The sequence below is a fragment of the Acromyrmex echinatior genome, chromosome 3 (genome assembly GCF_024713525.1).
Source record: "Acromyrmex echinatior isolate Ae372 chromosome 3, ASM2471352v2, whole genome shotgun sequence".
Lineage (NCBI taxonomy): Eukaryota > Metazoa > Arthropoda > Insecta > Hymenoptera > Formicidae > Acromyrmex > Acromyrmex echinatior.
In genome coordinates this window covers 1,453,203-1,472,148 of record NC_141854.1, presented here as the reverse complement: position 1 = coordinate 1,472,148, position 18,946 = coordinate 1,453,203, and the positions used below count along the sequence as shown (strand labels likewise).

The 18,946-nt window shown below is 28.6% G+C and overlaps 3 protein-coding genes across 4 annotated transcripts; all 3 read left to right on the top strand.

The window, feature by feature from the left end:
- Nucleotides 1–335: 335 nt before the first annotated feature.
- On the top strand, nucleotides 336–5,006 carry LOC105144957 (activating signal cointegrator 1 complex subunit 1). The gene is made up of 7 exons (XM_011054222.2): nucleotides 336–1,045; nucleotides 1,698–1,931; nucleotides 2,049–2,158; nucleotides 2,331–2,649; nucleotides 2,831–2,991; nucleotides 3,173–3,291; nucleotides 3,385–5,006. Exons 1-7 carry the CDS (start codon nucleotides 1,026–1,028, stop codon nucleotides 3,496–3,498), a joined length of 1,077 nt encoding a protein of 358 aa, XP_011052524.1. The 5' UTR covers nucleotides 336–1,025; the 3' UTR covers nucleotides 3,499–5,006.
- On the top strand, nucleotides 3,209–8,763 carry LOC105144958 (hypothetical protein). The gene is made up of 4 exons (XM_087404749.1): nucleotides 3,209–3,347; nucleotides 5,711–5,895; nucleotides 6,299–6,480; nucleotides 6,614–8,763. Exons 1-4 carry the CDS (start codon nucleotides 3,308–3,310, stop codon nucleotides 7,788–7,790), a joined length of 1,584 nt encoding a protein of 527 aa, XP_087260875.1. The 5' UTR covers nucleotides 3,209–3,307; the 3' UTR covers nucleotides 7,791–8,763.
- Nucleotides 8,764–9,051: 288 nt separating this feature from the next.
- On the top strand, nucleotides 9,052–15,775 carry eIF4A (eukaryotic translation initiation factor 4A). 2 transcript variants are annotated; one of them, XR_846004.2, is made up of 8 exons: nucleotides 9,052–9,209; nucleotides 10,541–10,658; nucleotides 12,072–12,219; nucleotides 12,320–12,429; nucleotides 12,525–12,800; nucleotides 13,364–13,815; nucleotides 14,295–14,527; nucleotides 15,536–15,775. XR_846004.2 is itself a non-coding variant. In XM_011054221.2 (8 exons), exons 1-7 carry the CDS (start codon nucleotides 9,187–9,189, stop codon nucleotides 14,437–14,439), a joined length of 1,272 nt encoding a protein of 423 aa, XP_011052523.1. In that variant the 5' UTR covers nucleotides 9,052–9,186; the 3' UTR covers nucleotides 14,440–14,485; nucleotides 15,536–15,775. The 2 variants fall into 2 exon arrangements, 1 of the variants encoding a protein (XP_011052523.1); XM_011054221.2 differs by having other exon boundaries at nucleotides 14,295–14,485.
- Nucleotides 15,776–18,946: the final 3,171 nt, after the last annotated feature.

Below are 18,946 nucleotides of genomic sequence, written 5' to 3'. Positions count from 1 at the left end.
ACATCAATTGATGTTGACATAATTAATTGATGTTAACATAATTCCATGTAATCATCTAAAAGCAATTTTATTGTTTCCAATTTACATATATAAATAATGAATGTATTCTTTAAGTAAAGAATCATAATTTTTGACTGTGAAACAATTATATTGCATACGTTTGCACCCAGTTATTAAAGCAATAAATAAAAATATTCATTTTATTTTTAGTTTCTTATTATAGCGTATTATATAATGTATTATTTAAATTATAAAATTTCTACATAATTTACAACTATAATTTTATAACATCGATATTACAACTTCGGCATAAATCGAACCGTGTAAACGTAGTCATATTTCCATCAACGTAGATTAACTTTAATCTCGGTTCAATTTACTCTTTGTCTTTTTCTGATCTTTAGAATTAGAAAAAGACGAAAAATAAATTTACACGGCTCGATTTATGAAGAAGTTACAACATCGATGTTATAAAATTACCCAATCACATTCATTCTATTCTTTAGAGGAATAGCTATGATTGGCCAGTTTCATAACACCAAATATGATATAATTTTGACGTAAATTGAGTCTATATAAATGTAATAAATAGTATGGTTTTTTTCCTAATTATTTCCGAAGGTAATCTTAATTAATTTAAACATTTACAAGAGAATTAAGAGGATATTTCAATTAAATTTTTTTCTCTTAAAAATCAAAATAGTATCTTGATTTAAAAAAAAATTAAATGTAAATATATTGTAATATAAAAATTTGCAATGACTTGTATTAACATTTTGAAAATAGTGGTAGAAAGAATTTTTCAAATATGGCTTATTCTTATTTTAACTTGACATAATTAGCCAATTTCTTTGTGCGATTACTTAAATCCGTTGGATAGGTCTTCATTGCTATCTCGTATTCCTCTCACCAGTCACCAGTCTCACTTTATTATCTCACAGAAGACCGTGCCTCACGATTGGTCAATAACCAATATACTTCAAAAAAGGAGCAATTTTATTATATTTGTGTCAATAATATATCTAATGTTAAATGTGTTGAAAAGGTACATTATGTAAAAATATGTCTTAATAACAGTGTGATAATTATTTATTTATCGTGTGACGTATTGTTAGACAATAGTGCCAACTTCTAACCTAAAGCAATCTAAAGGAGCATGCTCCAAACAAGTAATTTAAACGCAAGATTAAAATATAATAAAATTACATCTTTATTTAATGCATCTTTGATTAATGTGCAACATGATTATATTATGTTATTTAATTTAATTTATGTGTTAAGTTGTATGTAATAAAATTTGAACATTGCGATGTGTAATTTATACCATATATAAATATGTGCATAATGAATATACTTTAATCTTTAATTTTATAAATTATTCAAATTATATTGTATTTCACACCTGTATAATATTTAAATTATTAAATATTAATGTTTCATATAAATAATATGAATATAAATAATATGGTTTCTGCAACGATATCTATATTAGAGGAGCATTTTGTAAAATTTTTTATATTCTGATTTTTAAGTGATAAAATAATATAAAAATATTATTTTAGTTAATTCTGAGGATTTATGTATGATTTATTATATATATATATATATATATATATATATATATATAATATTTATTTGTATTATATATAAATATATATCTATAAAAATTAATGCATCAGTAATTTAACAAATTTTAGGGGTCTTTATATAAAACATATTGCATTTTATATAATGGATGTGTTAGAACCAGAATTAATTTGGGTTAATGGACGCTGCTATAGATTTTACGAAAATACTGCCTGGAAAAACATTCATACATCAGCTCCATATATGGAGGATAAAGAATCAATTTGTTCAAATGAGGAATCTGAAACTGATATAGAAATAATTCCTCATGATACATTGTTTAAGCATACTTTTTGTGTACCCAAGTAAGAATCATTTTAAATATTATTTTATCATAATTATAATATTAGTCAAAATTTAATAATATATAAGGATTGTTTAACATGGTCATAATTATATTTTACCATTTTATTATGTTTTAGAATTTTTTACTCACACATAATTGGTACAAAAGGTTTAACACGCAAGAAATTAGAACATGACACAAGAACAACTATTGATATACCAAAAAAAGGAAAAGATGGAAACATTGGTAAAAATGACATTCCTTTAATTCTGTAAAGCATATGATGTGCTTGAAGTATAATTTTATTCTTGTTTATTCAATGAACAACAAGTATAAAATGATTATGTATCATATACTTTACAAAATGCAGTTAATATAAGAAAAATATGAATTTAGTTAATTACATATTTATTTGTAGTTATTACTGCACGGGAACGTAAAGCTATAATATCTGCAAGACATAGAATTGATTTACTAATAGAAGCCTCAAAGAAAAAGATACATTATACACACTTTTTGTCAATCCCATTAAATAAAAAAGAGATAATTGATAAATATATTTCTTTCAAGAATGATATATTGGAGAAGTATAACAAAACTACACACAATATTGATGAATCACTTTTTCAAAATCCATCTAAGTTACACCTTACTATTGGCATGCTTAAATTATTTGATGATAATGAGAAAAAGTATGCTATTGATGCTCTCACAAATTGTAAAGAAAATATTATAGAGTAAGATATCTAACTTTATATAATAATAGCATATTATGTATAATTAATCTTGCAAAATTAAATTATATGATATTAATTGAATTAACATTATATAATCTAATTACATATTACAGTATCATAAATATGATAGATTGTAATTATTTCAAAAGATGTTTAAATAATTATATATTCTACTCTACAGTCCTGTTCTTGAAGAAACGGGGTCAATAAATATACAGTTACAAGGAGTTGCATGTATGAATGATGATCCTACTAATGTTAAAGTTTTATTTGCACAAATTGCATCTAACGAAAAATTGCAAGAACTCGTTGATAAAGTTGCTGAATACTTTATTGACATAGGTAAATAATATATTATGTATCTTATATATTGTAGAATTGAATTATATATCTTTGAGATATATTTTATGCAATTTTAATCAAAACAGTAATTATGTTAACTTCCTTGATTATATAATTTTCTAAAATATATATTTTTATTAATATTAATTGTAATATCTCATTGTATAATTTTTAATTTTAGGTTTAATGGAGAAAGAATACGAAAAAATAAAATTGCATGCCACTCTAATGAATACAACATTTAAAGATGATTATTCAGCAAGATTTAAGGAAAGATATGACGCAAATGAAATATTAAAAGTAATAGAATTTATAAATGGGATTTATAATTCGATCTATAATTCGTTATAAAATTGGTAATAAGAAAAAATAATTACTTATTTCATATTTTAGGTATATAAGAATACACTGTTTGGAAAAACAATATTAAATCAGATTGACATATCTGAACTTCATACTACTACCAAAGACAATTATTATAAATCAATAGGTAGCATTACTTTTTAAATACAGGGATATGTGCTATATAATTGTAGCAATGATCTCTTTTTATTTAAAAAAAAAAGTAAGTTAGAGAAAAATCTATTATGCACGCGCGCACGCACACACACACACACACACGCGCGCGCGCGCGCGCGCACGCACGCACAGAAAGAGAGAGAGAGAGAGAGAGAGAGAGAGAGAGAGAGGGAGAGGGAGAGGGAGAGAGAAGTATATGTACATATAAATATAGTAATATTTTCAATAGTACTCTTTATTTTGTTTTTGTTTTGTTCAATGTTTTACGTATTATAATGTGTATCTTAAGTATTTTTAAAAAATATAATTTAAATAGACCCAAAAAATTAGAGAATATATTAATCTCTATTTTATGTAATTTTATTTTACATTAATGAACATTTTATCATTTAATGATTTGAGTGTTCATAAATATCTGTAAGAATATTTTACAAGTTCAGCTTGAGATTTAAAATTATTACAAATCTTCTATCATTCAACTTGGTTGAGCTTCGTAAATTTAATTATTAGTAATAGAAACTATTGGTTTAAACACTACTGGTTCTTTTAAGAGATTTCAATGTAAACTAGAAAATCCTCTCGTGACAAGGAGAAAGGAAAGAGAAAGTGTAGAAGGGCAAATATTTATAAAAGATAGAATCAGGAAATGCTAAGAAAATTTTCGAGAAAAGCTATGTGTTCATAAAACAATTACGAATATTGAAATATTATTATATAATTTCTTATATTAGAGGATAAGAAGTTATAGAGCTAAATTATTGTATTCACAAGTTTATGCATATCGAATTTGCATGTAAAAAAAAATATTAAGGTTGATATATAGCGTTTTCAATAATAAAATCTAGAAAAGAACGAAGAGTAGAAGAAGAGAGGTAAATTTTATTTTAATGGAATTTTAATTTACATAATGTAATTACAAAAAGAAATATTCAATCTTAATCGGAATAATTATCTTTCCTCGATTCCTTTTTCGTGAAGGACATTGACTCTGAGTTGATTAGAAGAAATGTCCAATTAAAAGCATCGATTCGATATATTAGCTTCTACATGTATTGTAATTATCTACGCATTAAAAAAATGTCATTCGTGTATCAGTATAACAGGCGAATCAGCTACGACATTGGTCGAATCCTAATCATGTATTTTCCTTATCAGACTGTCAATAGAATTCAGTTTCTATCTGCAGGTTTTATTAACGCCTAACCTCTTTTGTTAAATAAATTTAATTAGTATTTGATAAAAAATAAATCAATCCCAGAATATCGAAATTCTCTAAATAATGAAACGGTGGCTACGGATAATTATTTTTTCTGAAAAGAGGATTGGATGATATAAAAAAGGCCTGTACCATTTTTAACTTGTAATTGCACACTTACAACTTATGAATGATGTATATACTAAGATAAGAGTATTATAATTATTGATGTTTATATATGTGAACAAAGCTTATATTTTTTATTAAATAAATTAGAAAACATAACCTCTAAAACGAACAAGTTTTTATTTATAATCTTAATAATAATTTGGAGTGTTGGAAAGTGATTTTTTTAAAATCATTTTATTTATTTTTATGCTGTATTTTATGAGTATAATAATATAGTAATAATTTTAATGCTATTCATAGAATTTATATATATATATTTCTAAATTTATATTAGGTGTTGGAATTAATTCGTAGCGTTTTTTAATGAAAGAATGTTATTTATTTCACATGAGCATTAAAAAATACATTAATGAAAGTACTTCCCATCACTTGTAAAACGCTACGAATTAATTCCAACACCTAATATAATATGTATCAATATGCTTTCAAGTGCTTTTATATCATTTTTTTAATACTATCAAATTTATGATTTTAATCAGAAACAGAAAAATATTTAAAAATAATTATATAACAAGTATATATATAAAATATTTAGATATAAATATATTTCTTGTTTTATTTATTATATAATTTTAATATTAACTTTTTTAAGATTTTATATTTTGAGAAATAGCTAAATATATATAATCTATAGAATATCATCAATTTCAAAAAGACAATGTATAATATATATACATATATATATATATATATATAATATATATACATATATATATATATATAATATATATATATATATATATATATATATAATTCAGCTCATTTGTTAATATTTCAAGTAACATTAATGATAATATTGTCAATTTTGTTTAATAGGCATAGCAGAAATGGATGTTGTAAGAAGATTGATAATTTTATGCATGTTGACAGCTGTTTTGCCATTCCTACTTATAATAATTCCTTTGTGTCTACGACATATTTTTTATGCTGATGTTGCATATGCTGTAACAGAATCCGATATTATAGAAATCAATGATGGGATTTCAACAATATTTTGTTCGGTAAGAAAAGAAAAGTAAATACCTAATATTTAACGTTTTCATTTCTTTAAAATTGTGCATATATATCATTACTTAAATATTAATATAGATGAAATTAATCTCAAATTTTATTAAATATCTATATATTATATATTGGGTCATCTAAAAAGTATCCGCGGTTTTTTGTTACTAGATGTGTGTTGATGGTCATATATCTAGTGACAAAGTGTGACGCGGATACTTTTTAGATGACCCAGTATAATAAGAAAGTATGAATCAATATTTACAATTGTTATTAAAGAAGATGTATATCCTTTTGATCTAGCATTTAATCTTTTCTTAATCTGGTCAATTGGTCTTAATTTTGTTGTCATATTTTATAAACAAAATGTAAATTAATTTAAAGAATGCCTTGTTTTAATAGGAACATACTTTAAAAATGAATGGCACTTTTAATGCTTTCCAAATGACTCATCGACCAGAAATAGCATCAAAACGAAAACACATAAGACTTAAAAAGAGCATGAATTTACCAGATGATACATTGGAATACTGGGGATTTTATTTATTAAAAAGTGCAACTGTAACGCTTTCTGTGTGTTCAAGGTAAAGAAAATTGAACGAAATATTTTTTTTATTATGATTAGAGACATCTATTAATATAATCTATTAATACAAATCTTTGAATGTATTTATATATGGGATACCATATATATAAAAGAAATAAAAATATTTTCAGATTCGAAGGAGCTTCTATATTGGTAGTGAAAGGAGAGAAAAATCTACGTAGTTGTGGCCTGCTGGAACACAATATTAATAAGCAATCGCAAGAAATTTTCTTTCCAGATGCGAACAAACAAGTTAAAATAATATATGAATCAAATGCACAAGAAATTGATTCTAAAGAAACAACTACAATTGAACTTACTAAATCTACACACAATATCAATGATAAATCAGTTGTAAATACAAGTTCTAAAAATGAAAGAATTTCCGAAACAAATCTAGAAAATCTAGGCACACGGGCATATATTACAAATGAAAAATTGATGAAGAGTTTAGAACATTTAGAGACATTGTATCATACTACAACGTCTTATTTTGATAAATATGTAGGTGATCAGCAAGAAAATATGAATAATAACACGAAAGGAAGACGTATTAAACGTCGTATGTTGAATATAAATAAAAATAAAAGAATAAAGCAAAGAAGAAAAGAAGTTTATAATTACAATAAAAAAATGCGAATACAAAAATTACAAGAAATATTGAATTCAGATATAATTAATGACAGAAAGGAACAAGAAATAAAAGAGAGAGATGAAATAGATACCAAAAGATTTAAAAGAAATAGAGAACTCATAAAGCCATTATCCTTATTAGATCAAGGTATTAAGCATGGTGGAAATGCTAACAAAAACTATACATCTGATTCCAACGAAGAGTCGTCTATTTCCAGTTTTGAAACTGATTTATTAAATTGTTACAATGGTGAAATATTGTTAGCTCATGAATTCCAACCTTCAGATCAATGTACTAACATTTCCTATTTGCTTAATAGTAAACACATACAGGCAAATCACCATGTAGAACAGGATGGTTATTATTATTATATTTTTTATAGTGATAACGACATTGTGTCCAATGATATTTATGCGATTTTTGATATATATAAACCGACTTTTCAATATGAAAATGTGACTAAGTCATGTATTAATCAAACTGAATGCTCATTTCGTGTAAACCCGCTGTCAGCGGATAGGGTAATTGTTGAAATACCAACTAAGGACGGTATAGAGCATAATGAAATAGATGACGCTGGCATATTAATTTCTATTTGTCAGCCACGAATGGGCGCGTACATGATTTTTCCAATTGCGATATTGCTTTTAATTCTTGGTTGTGCTTTTATATAATTAAACCGATTATCTAGAAATACCTGCAGACATAAATACATACAACTTTGTGAAATTGTTGTCTCACAAATCATAATACAAACTTTAAATACAAATTCACATGAAGCTATGAATTGATCAAAAATTCAATATAAATTACAGACAAAGGAAAGGAATTCAATATAAATTACAGATAAGGAAATTATGCATTTCAATAGAAGTAACAAATAATTTACTTAAAATATAAGATGTGCACTGATTAAAAAATATAATTTTATTACTCATTTTCTTAGTATATTTTTCCTATAATAGATTATTTTAATTTATGCATGTATAGATACAAAAATTCTATATAATGTACGTATAAGTTTTGTAAATGTACGCATATACGAATATTTCAAGATTAACAAGAATCCTTTTTTTTCCTACAAATTATTGATCCATTTACAGAATCGATTTTGTTTTAATAAAAATGTCAATTATATTTATAGTTTCTGAATAATACTTTTAAGGCTTCCATGAGTACTTTCTATATAGAAGCTATGATGTGTTTCGTTAATTTTTTCGAATAGTAAAAAATTCTATGAAAACAAACCTAGTAATGAAATTATATTTTTCGATTACTAAATTATATTTTTCGATGACTATTCAAGCTTATATGTTATATGTTTTTTGTTTTAATTTTTTTATGTACAGTTTTAGTTTGTGAAGTTCAATTAAATGTTTTAAATATTTTCTTTATAAAAAAAAATTGTTTCCAAATTAGGCACATTGAAACTCTAATGGTCTAATATTTAAATAAGTATTTCATAGTTTTAGAACATAATACTCTGAAATTAAAATGTGTATTTGAAACCTAAATTAATTAAGGGCAGCTGAATGAAGATCGTAATATCTAAGTTTGTATGTATTGTACAAGATAAACGTTTGTATCGTTATAGAAACTTTTACATGTATTAATTCCAAAATAATAAAGTCATTTTTTAATGACTAATTATGATTACAATATAATCTTACATTAACACATTATTTAATTATAATTTTATGTGTTGTTTCAATCATTCATATTTCCCACGATAAGATCCCACCACGACGATTTCGGGGCGCTATAAAGCGCCAGAATAGCAATGTCATTTCCGTCATGCGCGATAACTATCGGCAAGTGGAATAACTTTAAAATCATTTACATTTGCGAGAAAAACTCTGATTTGATTGTCACGATTCATTACCGTGATCATCAACCGAGTCAACCGACGTGTTAATTTCGGCGTCGATACGAAGCTAAACGTTTACCGAAAAATCATCGCACCGGTGCTTTCCGTACACCGTGCGCAGCGCCATAGCGTGGTAGTCTCTAGAATACTCCTCGTGACGCCACTCAAGTTCTTCCTTTCTGTCGAACTCTCGCGAGTTGAACATGTCGCATACTGCAGAACGAAGGTAAGTTGAACGATTTTTCAGCGTAACGGCGTACCGCGCTCGCGTTCTGGCGGCGCGCCGTGATCACCGTGATGCCGACGCCGTTGTGGATCGCGCGCGTCGCGAAATTCGCGCGTATATGGGTTAAAATACGTCCATGAAGAACAGTGTACCGCAATCGGACGGATGCACGGGGGACACGAGACTGACAACATGGCGTGCATTCGTTTTTGTCACATTGTCCTCGCCGCGACTAACAGCCACGATCCGCGCCGTCCATGTCGATCCGCCGCTTAACCTCCTCGTCGCGATACCGCGGCGGAGGACCGCATGGCATGATAGGAGCGAGCACGACGACTCGACGGCATGCATGCGCCCCGACGCCGTTAGCGTGGGTGAAGCAAGCGCTCTCTTTCTCGTCCGCTCCGTGTGTGCGAGCTCGACAAGCGATCACGTTTTCTCCGATCCGGCCGCGTACAATTACGTAATGGAAATATCGCTTTTTCGCGCGGTTTCTGTGTCGGGGGACACAACATACAAAAAAAAAAAAAATCAATCGCGCTGACCCGAGACTTCTCTCTTGCGCATTGCTGGACGCATAGTCATCGTCACACGCTCCCTTGGCCTCGGCGTCAGCCGACATGTCTCGCGTCTGGAGCACGCTTCCGCGTGAGTCACTGTCAGAGCGATTATAGCGCGACGAGCGATCCTCGTGCACGATCCTCGTGCCGCCTCCACGCGGGCTCGATTCCGTCGATTTTTTTGTACCGTGCAAAACGCACGGTAAAAATGGCCATTGAATCATACAGTTCTCGACAAACGATGTACGTATTTCACAGGATCGAATTAAAAGTTCGACTTTCAAGGTCACGTGGATTTAAAGTGATTTGTCATCGCTTGATCGCCGTGACCGATATTATCGATTCTGGATGAGTTTTAAATGCTGATGCGTCTACCAGTACCTTTATTAAGATCTTTATAAATTTCTTATATAAAGTTCGATTATTTATTACGGACATAAAAAAATATAATACACGATTTTATTTATGTTTCTTTTATGAAGTATAGAAATTTTGCATTATAGAAATTTAATCCCTTTAAATTTGGACTCTCCTTTATAGAAAATGTATTCTCTATATCAGAAATTAATGTATATTGCAATAACATAAAATTAAAATCTTATATTTTGTAAATATACATTAAGTATATCTTACAATTTATTTATTTATAATGTAAAAAACTTACTAGTTATCTTATAAAAATATGTGACTCATGATTTAACATTTAATATTGTTAATCTTATATAATATGCTCTTATTACTTGTTCTAATATCTATTTAATATCATTTCAGAAATGATGATCAATGGCCAGGGGATTCAAAAAATGGTCCTAGTGAAAGTGAACAACCCACATACGATGGACCTCCTGGAATGGATCCCGATGGCGTCATCGAATCCAACTGGGACGTTGTAAGTGACTATTGCATATTCTCTGAATATGATAAGATTTTGTTTTCTTTTACTATTGGAAGATGCAACATGTTGTTTATACTTTGATTGATATTCTACATTAGTACAAATTAGTACATTATCGGTATATATTACAATTTCTGTACTTTAAATGTACAGGTATTTAAAGTAGCACATATATAATGTACGTATTTATGCACTCTTGTCAATTATTAAGAATATTAACATAGCTGATGAACACACACACACACACACACACACTTCTCAGTATTTATAAAAATTGTCTAGGCTAATTTAATTGTCTTTATTAATTTACCTACTATACCCACGCCTATAATTACAGAAAAAATACTTTCAAGAATATTATGATTTTATGTAACATAATATAAAATTATTAGATTATTTTTAAAATAATCTCTTGATATCCAAGCATGTGGTTATTTATTTTCAAGTAAAAGAACATCTTATGTGTGTATACAGAAAATCAAAATATTAAAGATGTAATCTAGATTTTGAATAATTAATCTATTTTAAATTAAGAATATCTAGTGTTGTCCTCTGTGAATAGCTTGCAAATAATTTGAATTGATTAAGAAAAACTGTAGATAAGAGAAGCAATCATTTATTATTTCTTTTGTAAAAAACTGTTAAAAATAATTATGTTATTTTATTGTGATTTTTTTATTTCAAATTAATTATATTATTAAAACTTTTCTAATTACATATGTACATTTTTGTTTTCTTAAAAAATTTAATACTGATATTTAACTTGAAATATTTTAAAATTGATATTTAACTAAAAATATTTTAATCCTTATATATTGTAATATATTGGGTCATCTAAAAAGTATCCGCGGTACTTTGTCACTAGATATATGACCATCAACACACATCTAGTGACAAAAAACCGCGGATACTTTTTAGATGACCCAATATTAATCCTCAATCTGCAATCATATGTTTACTCTCTCCGTCACTAAAATCTGGATTTTTTTTTGTGTAGCTCAAGGTTTTTTACTAGGTTTTCAAAGAATATGGAAAAATTTAATGTTACTTTTTAATATCTCTTTTATATTATCATATAATTTAATATCAAAACCTTTATTTAATAAAAAAAATTGAAATTTTAGTAAAAATGAGGAAAGTGTAAAAAAGACTCAGATTACGGAGGAGAGTTAAAAGTATTAAATTTAATCATTTTTATTGTTCTGTGTGTGTGTGCGTGCGTGCGTGCGTGCGTGCGTGCGTGCGTGTGTGTGTGTGTATAGATGTATTTTATACATATGTAATATACTTACATATTATATGTATAATGTATAATATTGATAAATTTGGTAAATAGTACATTATGTGGGTAATAAAATAAAATATTAAAGTGATATATTTTACTGATATTATATTTAATTTAAACAGGTTGTGGAGAACTTTGACGAAATGAACTTGAAAGAAGAACTATTACGTGGTATTTACGCTTATGGTTTTGAAAAACCATCTGCAATTCAACAACGTGCCATCCTACCATGTATACGGGGGCTCGATGTTATTGCTCAGGCCCAATCTGGTAAGAAATTTTGATCTAGATCAGTTATTGATAATAATATTATCTTGTAAATATAATATGTAAAGTATTTATTGTATCAATCAATGTTTCTAACTATCAGGGACTGGAAAAACTGCTACGTTCTCCATATCGATTCTTCAACAAATCGACACTAGTATTAAAGAATGCCAGGCCTTGATCCTTGCACCAACCCGTGAATTAGCTCAGCAAGTAAGTAGAGATCATTATAAATATTTATTTTAATAAAAAGTTATATTTAATAGAAAAGATGTAGAATTCTAATAATGTTATGTATTTTTACTTAGATTCAGAAAGTCGTTATCGCTCTAGGCGATTTCATGCACGCGGAATGTCATGCATGCATTGGTGGCACCAACGTTCGTGAAGATATGCGAAAACTGGATCAGGGTGTTCACGTGGTTGTCGGTACGCCCGGTAGAGTTTACGATATGATCAGCCGACGAGCACTTCGAGCAAGTAGCATCAAACTGTTCGTGCTGGATGAAGCCGATGAAATGCTTTCTCGAGGATTTAAGGATCAAATCCACGATGTATTCAAATTATTACCTAACGAAGTGCAGGTAAATATAAAAGATATTTTTGAGGAATATAGATTTTTTATTACAATTATCTAATAGATAATTTTATTTTAATTGTTAGAAAGTATCTTTTTTGGACAAGTCCACAAATCATACAAGACGAAAAAGTTGCAGTATATCTTATAATAGTCAAGTTAACAAATATATTATAAAATACAGGTGCGTCGTAATAGTGTCTGTCATTTTTTGACAGATGTACACTGGATTGACATATGCTCTGTATCATGAAATGTGTTATCTTTTGGAAATAATAGCGGCCTAAATGCAAACAATTATTATGGCATAGCACTCCTAATAATAATCATAATGTCCTAAAAATCAATTAGTCACTCTTAATATCTTTGTAATAGCAACAACAATTTACAATTCCTATTACAGCATGATGCTATTATATTGCACATACATGTATAGTATAACATCTCAGTAAATGCAGTTTATTTCTTTCATCGACATATAATATTGATCATCACATTGTATCGAAACATGGTTTCTTGCATACAATTTCAGCCTTTATATTTCTAATGCTTTATAATTATCTTTTCCAGGTTATATTATTATCTGCGACAATGCCGTCTGACGTGTTGGATGTATCCAAATGTTTTATGCGGAATCCCATTCGTATTTTGGTTAAGAAAGAAGAGTTAACATTAGAGGGTATTAAACAATTTTTCGTTTACGTTGAACGTGAAGATTGGAAATTGGAAACGCTTTGTGATTTATACGATACATTAAGCATTACCCAAGCTGTTATTTTTTGCAATACGCGGCGTAAAGTCGATTGGCTAACAGAAAGTATGCATAAACGTGACTTTACTGTTTCCGCTATGCATGGTGATATGGAACAGAAAGAACGCGATCTTATTATGCGTCAATTTCGAACTGGATCTTCAAGAGTTTTGATTACTACTGATCTTCTGGCACGCGGTATAGATGTGCAGCAAGTGTCACTTGTTATTAATTATGATTTACCTTCCAATCGAGAAAACTATATTCATCGGTAAGTTATTATATGATACTTTGTAATCAATTTTAAAAACGAAGTATATATTTTTAATTCATTTGAACAAAGCAGAAATTTCTAATAGCAAAAAAAAGAAGAGCAAAAACTTATGTTAAAAAACAAAAATATATATAATATAAATTTTATATATAATATAAATTCTACTTTATAAGCTTTAATTTCAAACAATTTTCATAATAATGATGATCTTTTGGAATATTATATTTTGACATTTCTTTTCTTTAACTTAAAGTCATAGATATATTTTTTAGAATAATAGTATAATTTTTATGTTGAAAGAAGATAGACATACTTCATGTTTTATATCTATTAAAATTTTAGAATTTAGTGATATCATTAACATGTTCATGTATAATTTGCGTTTAGTTTTTTTTATGTATGTATATTAAAAAATTATTTATATTAAAAAATTTATGTAGATATTCATATCTTTGTTATTACTTAACTATTTACAGAATCGGTCGTGGTGGTCGTTTTGGCCGTAAAGGTGTGGCTATTAACTTTGTGACAGAAGAAGATAAACGAACCCTGAAAGATATCGAGCAATTCTATAACACTCACATCGATGAAATGCCAATGAATGTCGCTGATCTGATCTAAGTCCGACTATTGGCTATAATCCATTATACTAAAAAAATAATAAAAAGTAAGTGACAGAAGCTCTCAGCTGATCGATCTCTCATGGTGTGTGAGTATATATATTGAGTGAGTTGGTGAACTATATCGCTTATGTAAACGCGATCTAAACCAAAATATTCCAACGTTTTCATATTCGTTTCGATTTATAATAGTAGGTTACGAAAATAGTTATCTGTTGCGCTACAGGAGATAGTATATATAGTACGACTATTATTACTATTAGTGTAATTATCACTACTGTTGTCGCTTACCGATATTGTTGCCGTCGCTGCTGCTACTACTCTTATTCTTATCGTTACCGCTATTAATATTACTATAAATATTATATTACTATCATTGGTATTGATTGCTATCATTGGTATTCATCAATATTTTAATTTTAATTTTTAACAATAATATAGCGATATATTACCACGACTAAAAATATACCACAAAGTGGTAAATAGAACTAGGAAAATACGAAAAGCGCAGCTCGGCACAATTTGATTATATTTTATTTCTACTATCGTAACAAGTTTTATATTACCCAAAATGCGTCCATATTCTTATTCTGTCGCAAATCCAATGGCCATCATAAAAATCTTCAAGTCTTGCTTTCTAAGACTTTTTGTCCCACTTATTTTTCCCCACGATATTTCTAATTGGATGATTAAATCTGTTGTGTTTAATAGTTCATATTTCATGCTTCTATCACCGCGATTACAACTTGTTTGTCTAGGCAGAGGTTTAGTTGGGTATTGGAAGGGGTTCTTTAATCACAAGCGTTGCCGAAGGAGACGTATATTCAAGCTTAGATGATATGAATTTTGTATATCCTAAATCCCAGGCGCACACACCTTTATTATTAAATAAAGTGTTTGACCTTTTAAGAAAATGTGGTCTTTGTTATTACAAGTCTTTATTATCAAATTTTATCCAATTTCACAATGAAAACCCTGAATGGACAAACTGTGTTACAAGTGTGAGATTTTCAAATTTTCGAGTGCTCCCACGGGGAATGTTTTGCGGTATATATGCCGAAAAAGTTCTCACAATTTTCTTTTATTTGTATTTGCAGGCAGTTTTGGACAGTCCAGATGTGGGCGACATATTTTTGGAAATAAAGACCAGATTTCCTGATTCAAAATCGAAGTTTTGTAAATCGATTACCTCTCTAAACTCCTGCCTTTCGTGTAGGCTATAATAATATATGTACATTTTCTCTTTTTCTTTTTTATACTTTTACATTCTTATTGATAATGAAAGCTGATCAGTTCTTAGATTTTTTACATTTGTCAATAAAATTCTTTGCAAACAATCTTTATCGCATATTCATAAGTTTCCGTGCACATATCAATGCCAAATATTAAATTAAAATGTTATCTGCCTTGTGAGAACTTTTGTATCGTGTTTTTACAAAATTATTAAAAATATTGCGATATCACACATACTCTATTGTCGTCATTAATCGTAAATTTGAAAGTGTTAATAATAGTTTTCGAAAATTTGAGTGAGTAAATCATGTAGGTGCTTATATACATTTTATAACTACTGATTTGTGATTGCATTAACATTAATTCCTCTTGCTCGCGCATTTGAATGCATCTTATGTTAATGCAAAATCATCTCGAATTTCCGAAAACTAATTCTTAAAAATACTGTAAATATTATATAAATAGACCTTGAAGGAATGGACCATTGTGTGTCTATTGTATTTATACATCATATAAATAATATTTATGACTGAACGTATAAACTGAATATAATAAACGTAATGTCCTTTATTTATACTTGTATTATCAATACCATTAAGTGAACTGCTATTCTCGATAAACATGTTTTATATATATATATAAAATCATGCTTAAAATTACGACAAATTCTGTTATCATTTATCGATGCAAAATGAAATTAATATGCGTTATTTTAAGAATATTTAAAGTGCACAATTGCAGATGCATTTTGATGAAAATATTTTGTAGTATAATTTTGTGTGTGTGTGTGTGTGTGTGTGTGGCGCGCGCGCGCGCGCGCACACACACACACACACACACACACACACACACACACACATATACACACTGAAAATTAAACTTGTAAATTAAAAACATAACAGATGTATACGAAAACATTAATTATTTAAATCGTAAGTATTTATCATATAACAATTATTATACGTTGTAAAATATAGTAACAATTTTTTTTATGTTTTGAGAATTTTACACGCTTTGTAGATTATCTACAATGAGTTTTAAAAAGCACGTTTTTTGTATTCTTATGGACTTTTCTTTTCAATTATGTCATTATATGAATTATATGTATAAATTTTTGATTGCGACTTATTTTAATTTTACAAAGCATATATACAAGTCTTTGTAACTGAACTTACACTGTTAGAATTTGAAGATAGGTATATTGGAAAGCGAGAAAGAGAATTCTAGTGCAGAAATAAAAAAACAGACTAAAGTATATGTAACATACATAATATATGCAACAATTTTCAACATATTGATTCTCGAAACTGTTGACTATTTTGATTTTATCTATTAACTATTTTGATTTTATAAAGCAACATCTTGTACAGAAGAGAGAAAGAGAGAGAGATTAAAGTTAATCTATAATACATTGATAAAAATGGACATAAATCAGTCCATTTTTACTAGTACAAATTAATTTTAATCTTGGTTTAATTTTCATTTTTTTCTATTTTTTAGATCTAAAGATAAAAAAGTTATAAAATTAAAATGTCTAAATTATTGATTAACGTAATTATATAATATATTAAATATCACAAAGAATAACTTGTGCTGTGGTTTTATGATCTTTTTGTTAATTTTTGATTTATAAACCACGTTTGTTATAATTATATATTATAAAATTGAGATTAAAATTCTCTACATGTTAGAATAAGCATTGAAGCATGAAACTTAATTAGCAACTAACTTATTAATTAAATTATCTCTGCAATATTTGTAAAAGCTAGAAGTATTATTAATGTTTTGGCGTTGGAAAGAAATTAGATTACGGATAAGGAATCATACAATTAAAAGTTTTGCTGTAAATGATAGCATCGCTTCATTAGATTAATCAATTAAATTAATTGGAATTTGATCGCGAATTTGTTTCTAAAGGATTATTTAATATCATTTGCGGAATCATATAAAATCGATCAATTATTAGCGTTTTTCGACTTGAGCTCTAATCTGATTGGATTATTGACGTAGAGCATGTAACTTCAATCAATACTAGAGCTATTATTGATATTCTTTTAGATCATCCAATCAGACATTTAGATCTAAAAGAATACATTAATAGTAGCAAGCATTCACTCAATTTTCTTCTTCTGGATTGTAATGGCTCACGCCGTAGAACCGAGTGTGAGAGGAAAGTGAGTGATAAATCTAAAATAGCCAGGTGAGTGTGCCATCTGGAGAGAGGGGCTTTAACTCTCCTGCCTCTCTCCAGGTGGCGCACGCATCTGGCTGTTTCAGATTTATCACTCACTTTTCTCTCACACTGGTCGGTTCTATGGCGTGAGCCATTAGGGATTCCGCACAATAAAAGGAACATGGAACAGAGAACAGAGAATACAAGATCAGAAATCATGTATTGTGGAATACATACAGTTTCTGATAGGTTGAAATTCTTATTCTCTGTTCTCTGTTCCTTTTATTGTGCGGAACCCCTTACAATCCAAAAGAAGAAGAAGACAGTTAAGCGCTCACTACTATTGATGTATTCTTAGATCTAAACGTTCCCTCAGCGAATTTTTTTTATGGCTTCAATTGTTTCAAATCGTTTTCCTTTCATGAGTGTTTTGAGTTTTGGGAAAAGGAAAAAGTCAAAAGGGGCCAAATCTGGTGAGTAGAGTAGGTGAGGAAGTATAGTCGTGCTGTTTTTATTAAAACACTCTCGAATTGACAACGCACCAGTTCATTCCGCGTTGTAAATATTAGCACATTTGTAAAAAAAAGAGTGTAATATAACTTTAATGTTAATATTTTTAATGTTTTCACCAATGTAGATTAACTTTAATCTCGGTTCAACTTACTCTTCCTCTTTTTCTAATCTTTGGAACTAGAAAAAGACGAAGAGTAAGTTCAACCGAAATTAAAGTTAATCTACATTGATGGAAATGGGCATAAGCAAAATAAACATCGCACGCATGTAAGATGAATATTTCTGATCCATAATTTGTGAATATAATACGATTATATGAACCAAATATCATCTGCAACCTTGAAAAGTGAATGTATGTACCCTCAAAAAAGTGGACTTTGCTATAGTAGTTTACATCCACTTTGTCAGGAGGCAGGAGTACATGGCAGCATGGGAATAAGTGACTCGATTGATGAGTCAAATTCTCTAGACAAGCCACACGCTTGTCGTATGATGTAATATGAGATGTAATGATCGACACTTTTCTTGTAACTAATAATGATGAATTTTACTCGAGTTCAAATGAATATGACCGTACAGGATGAGCGCC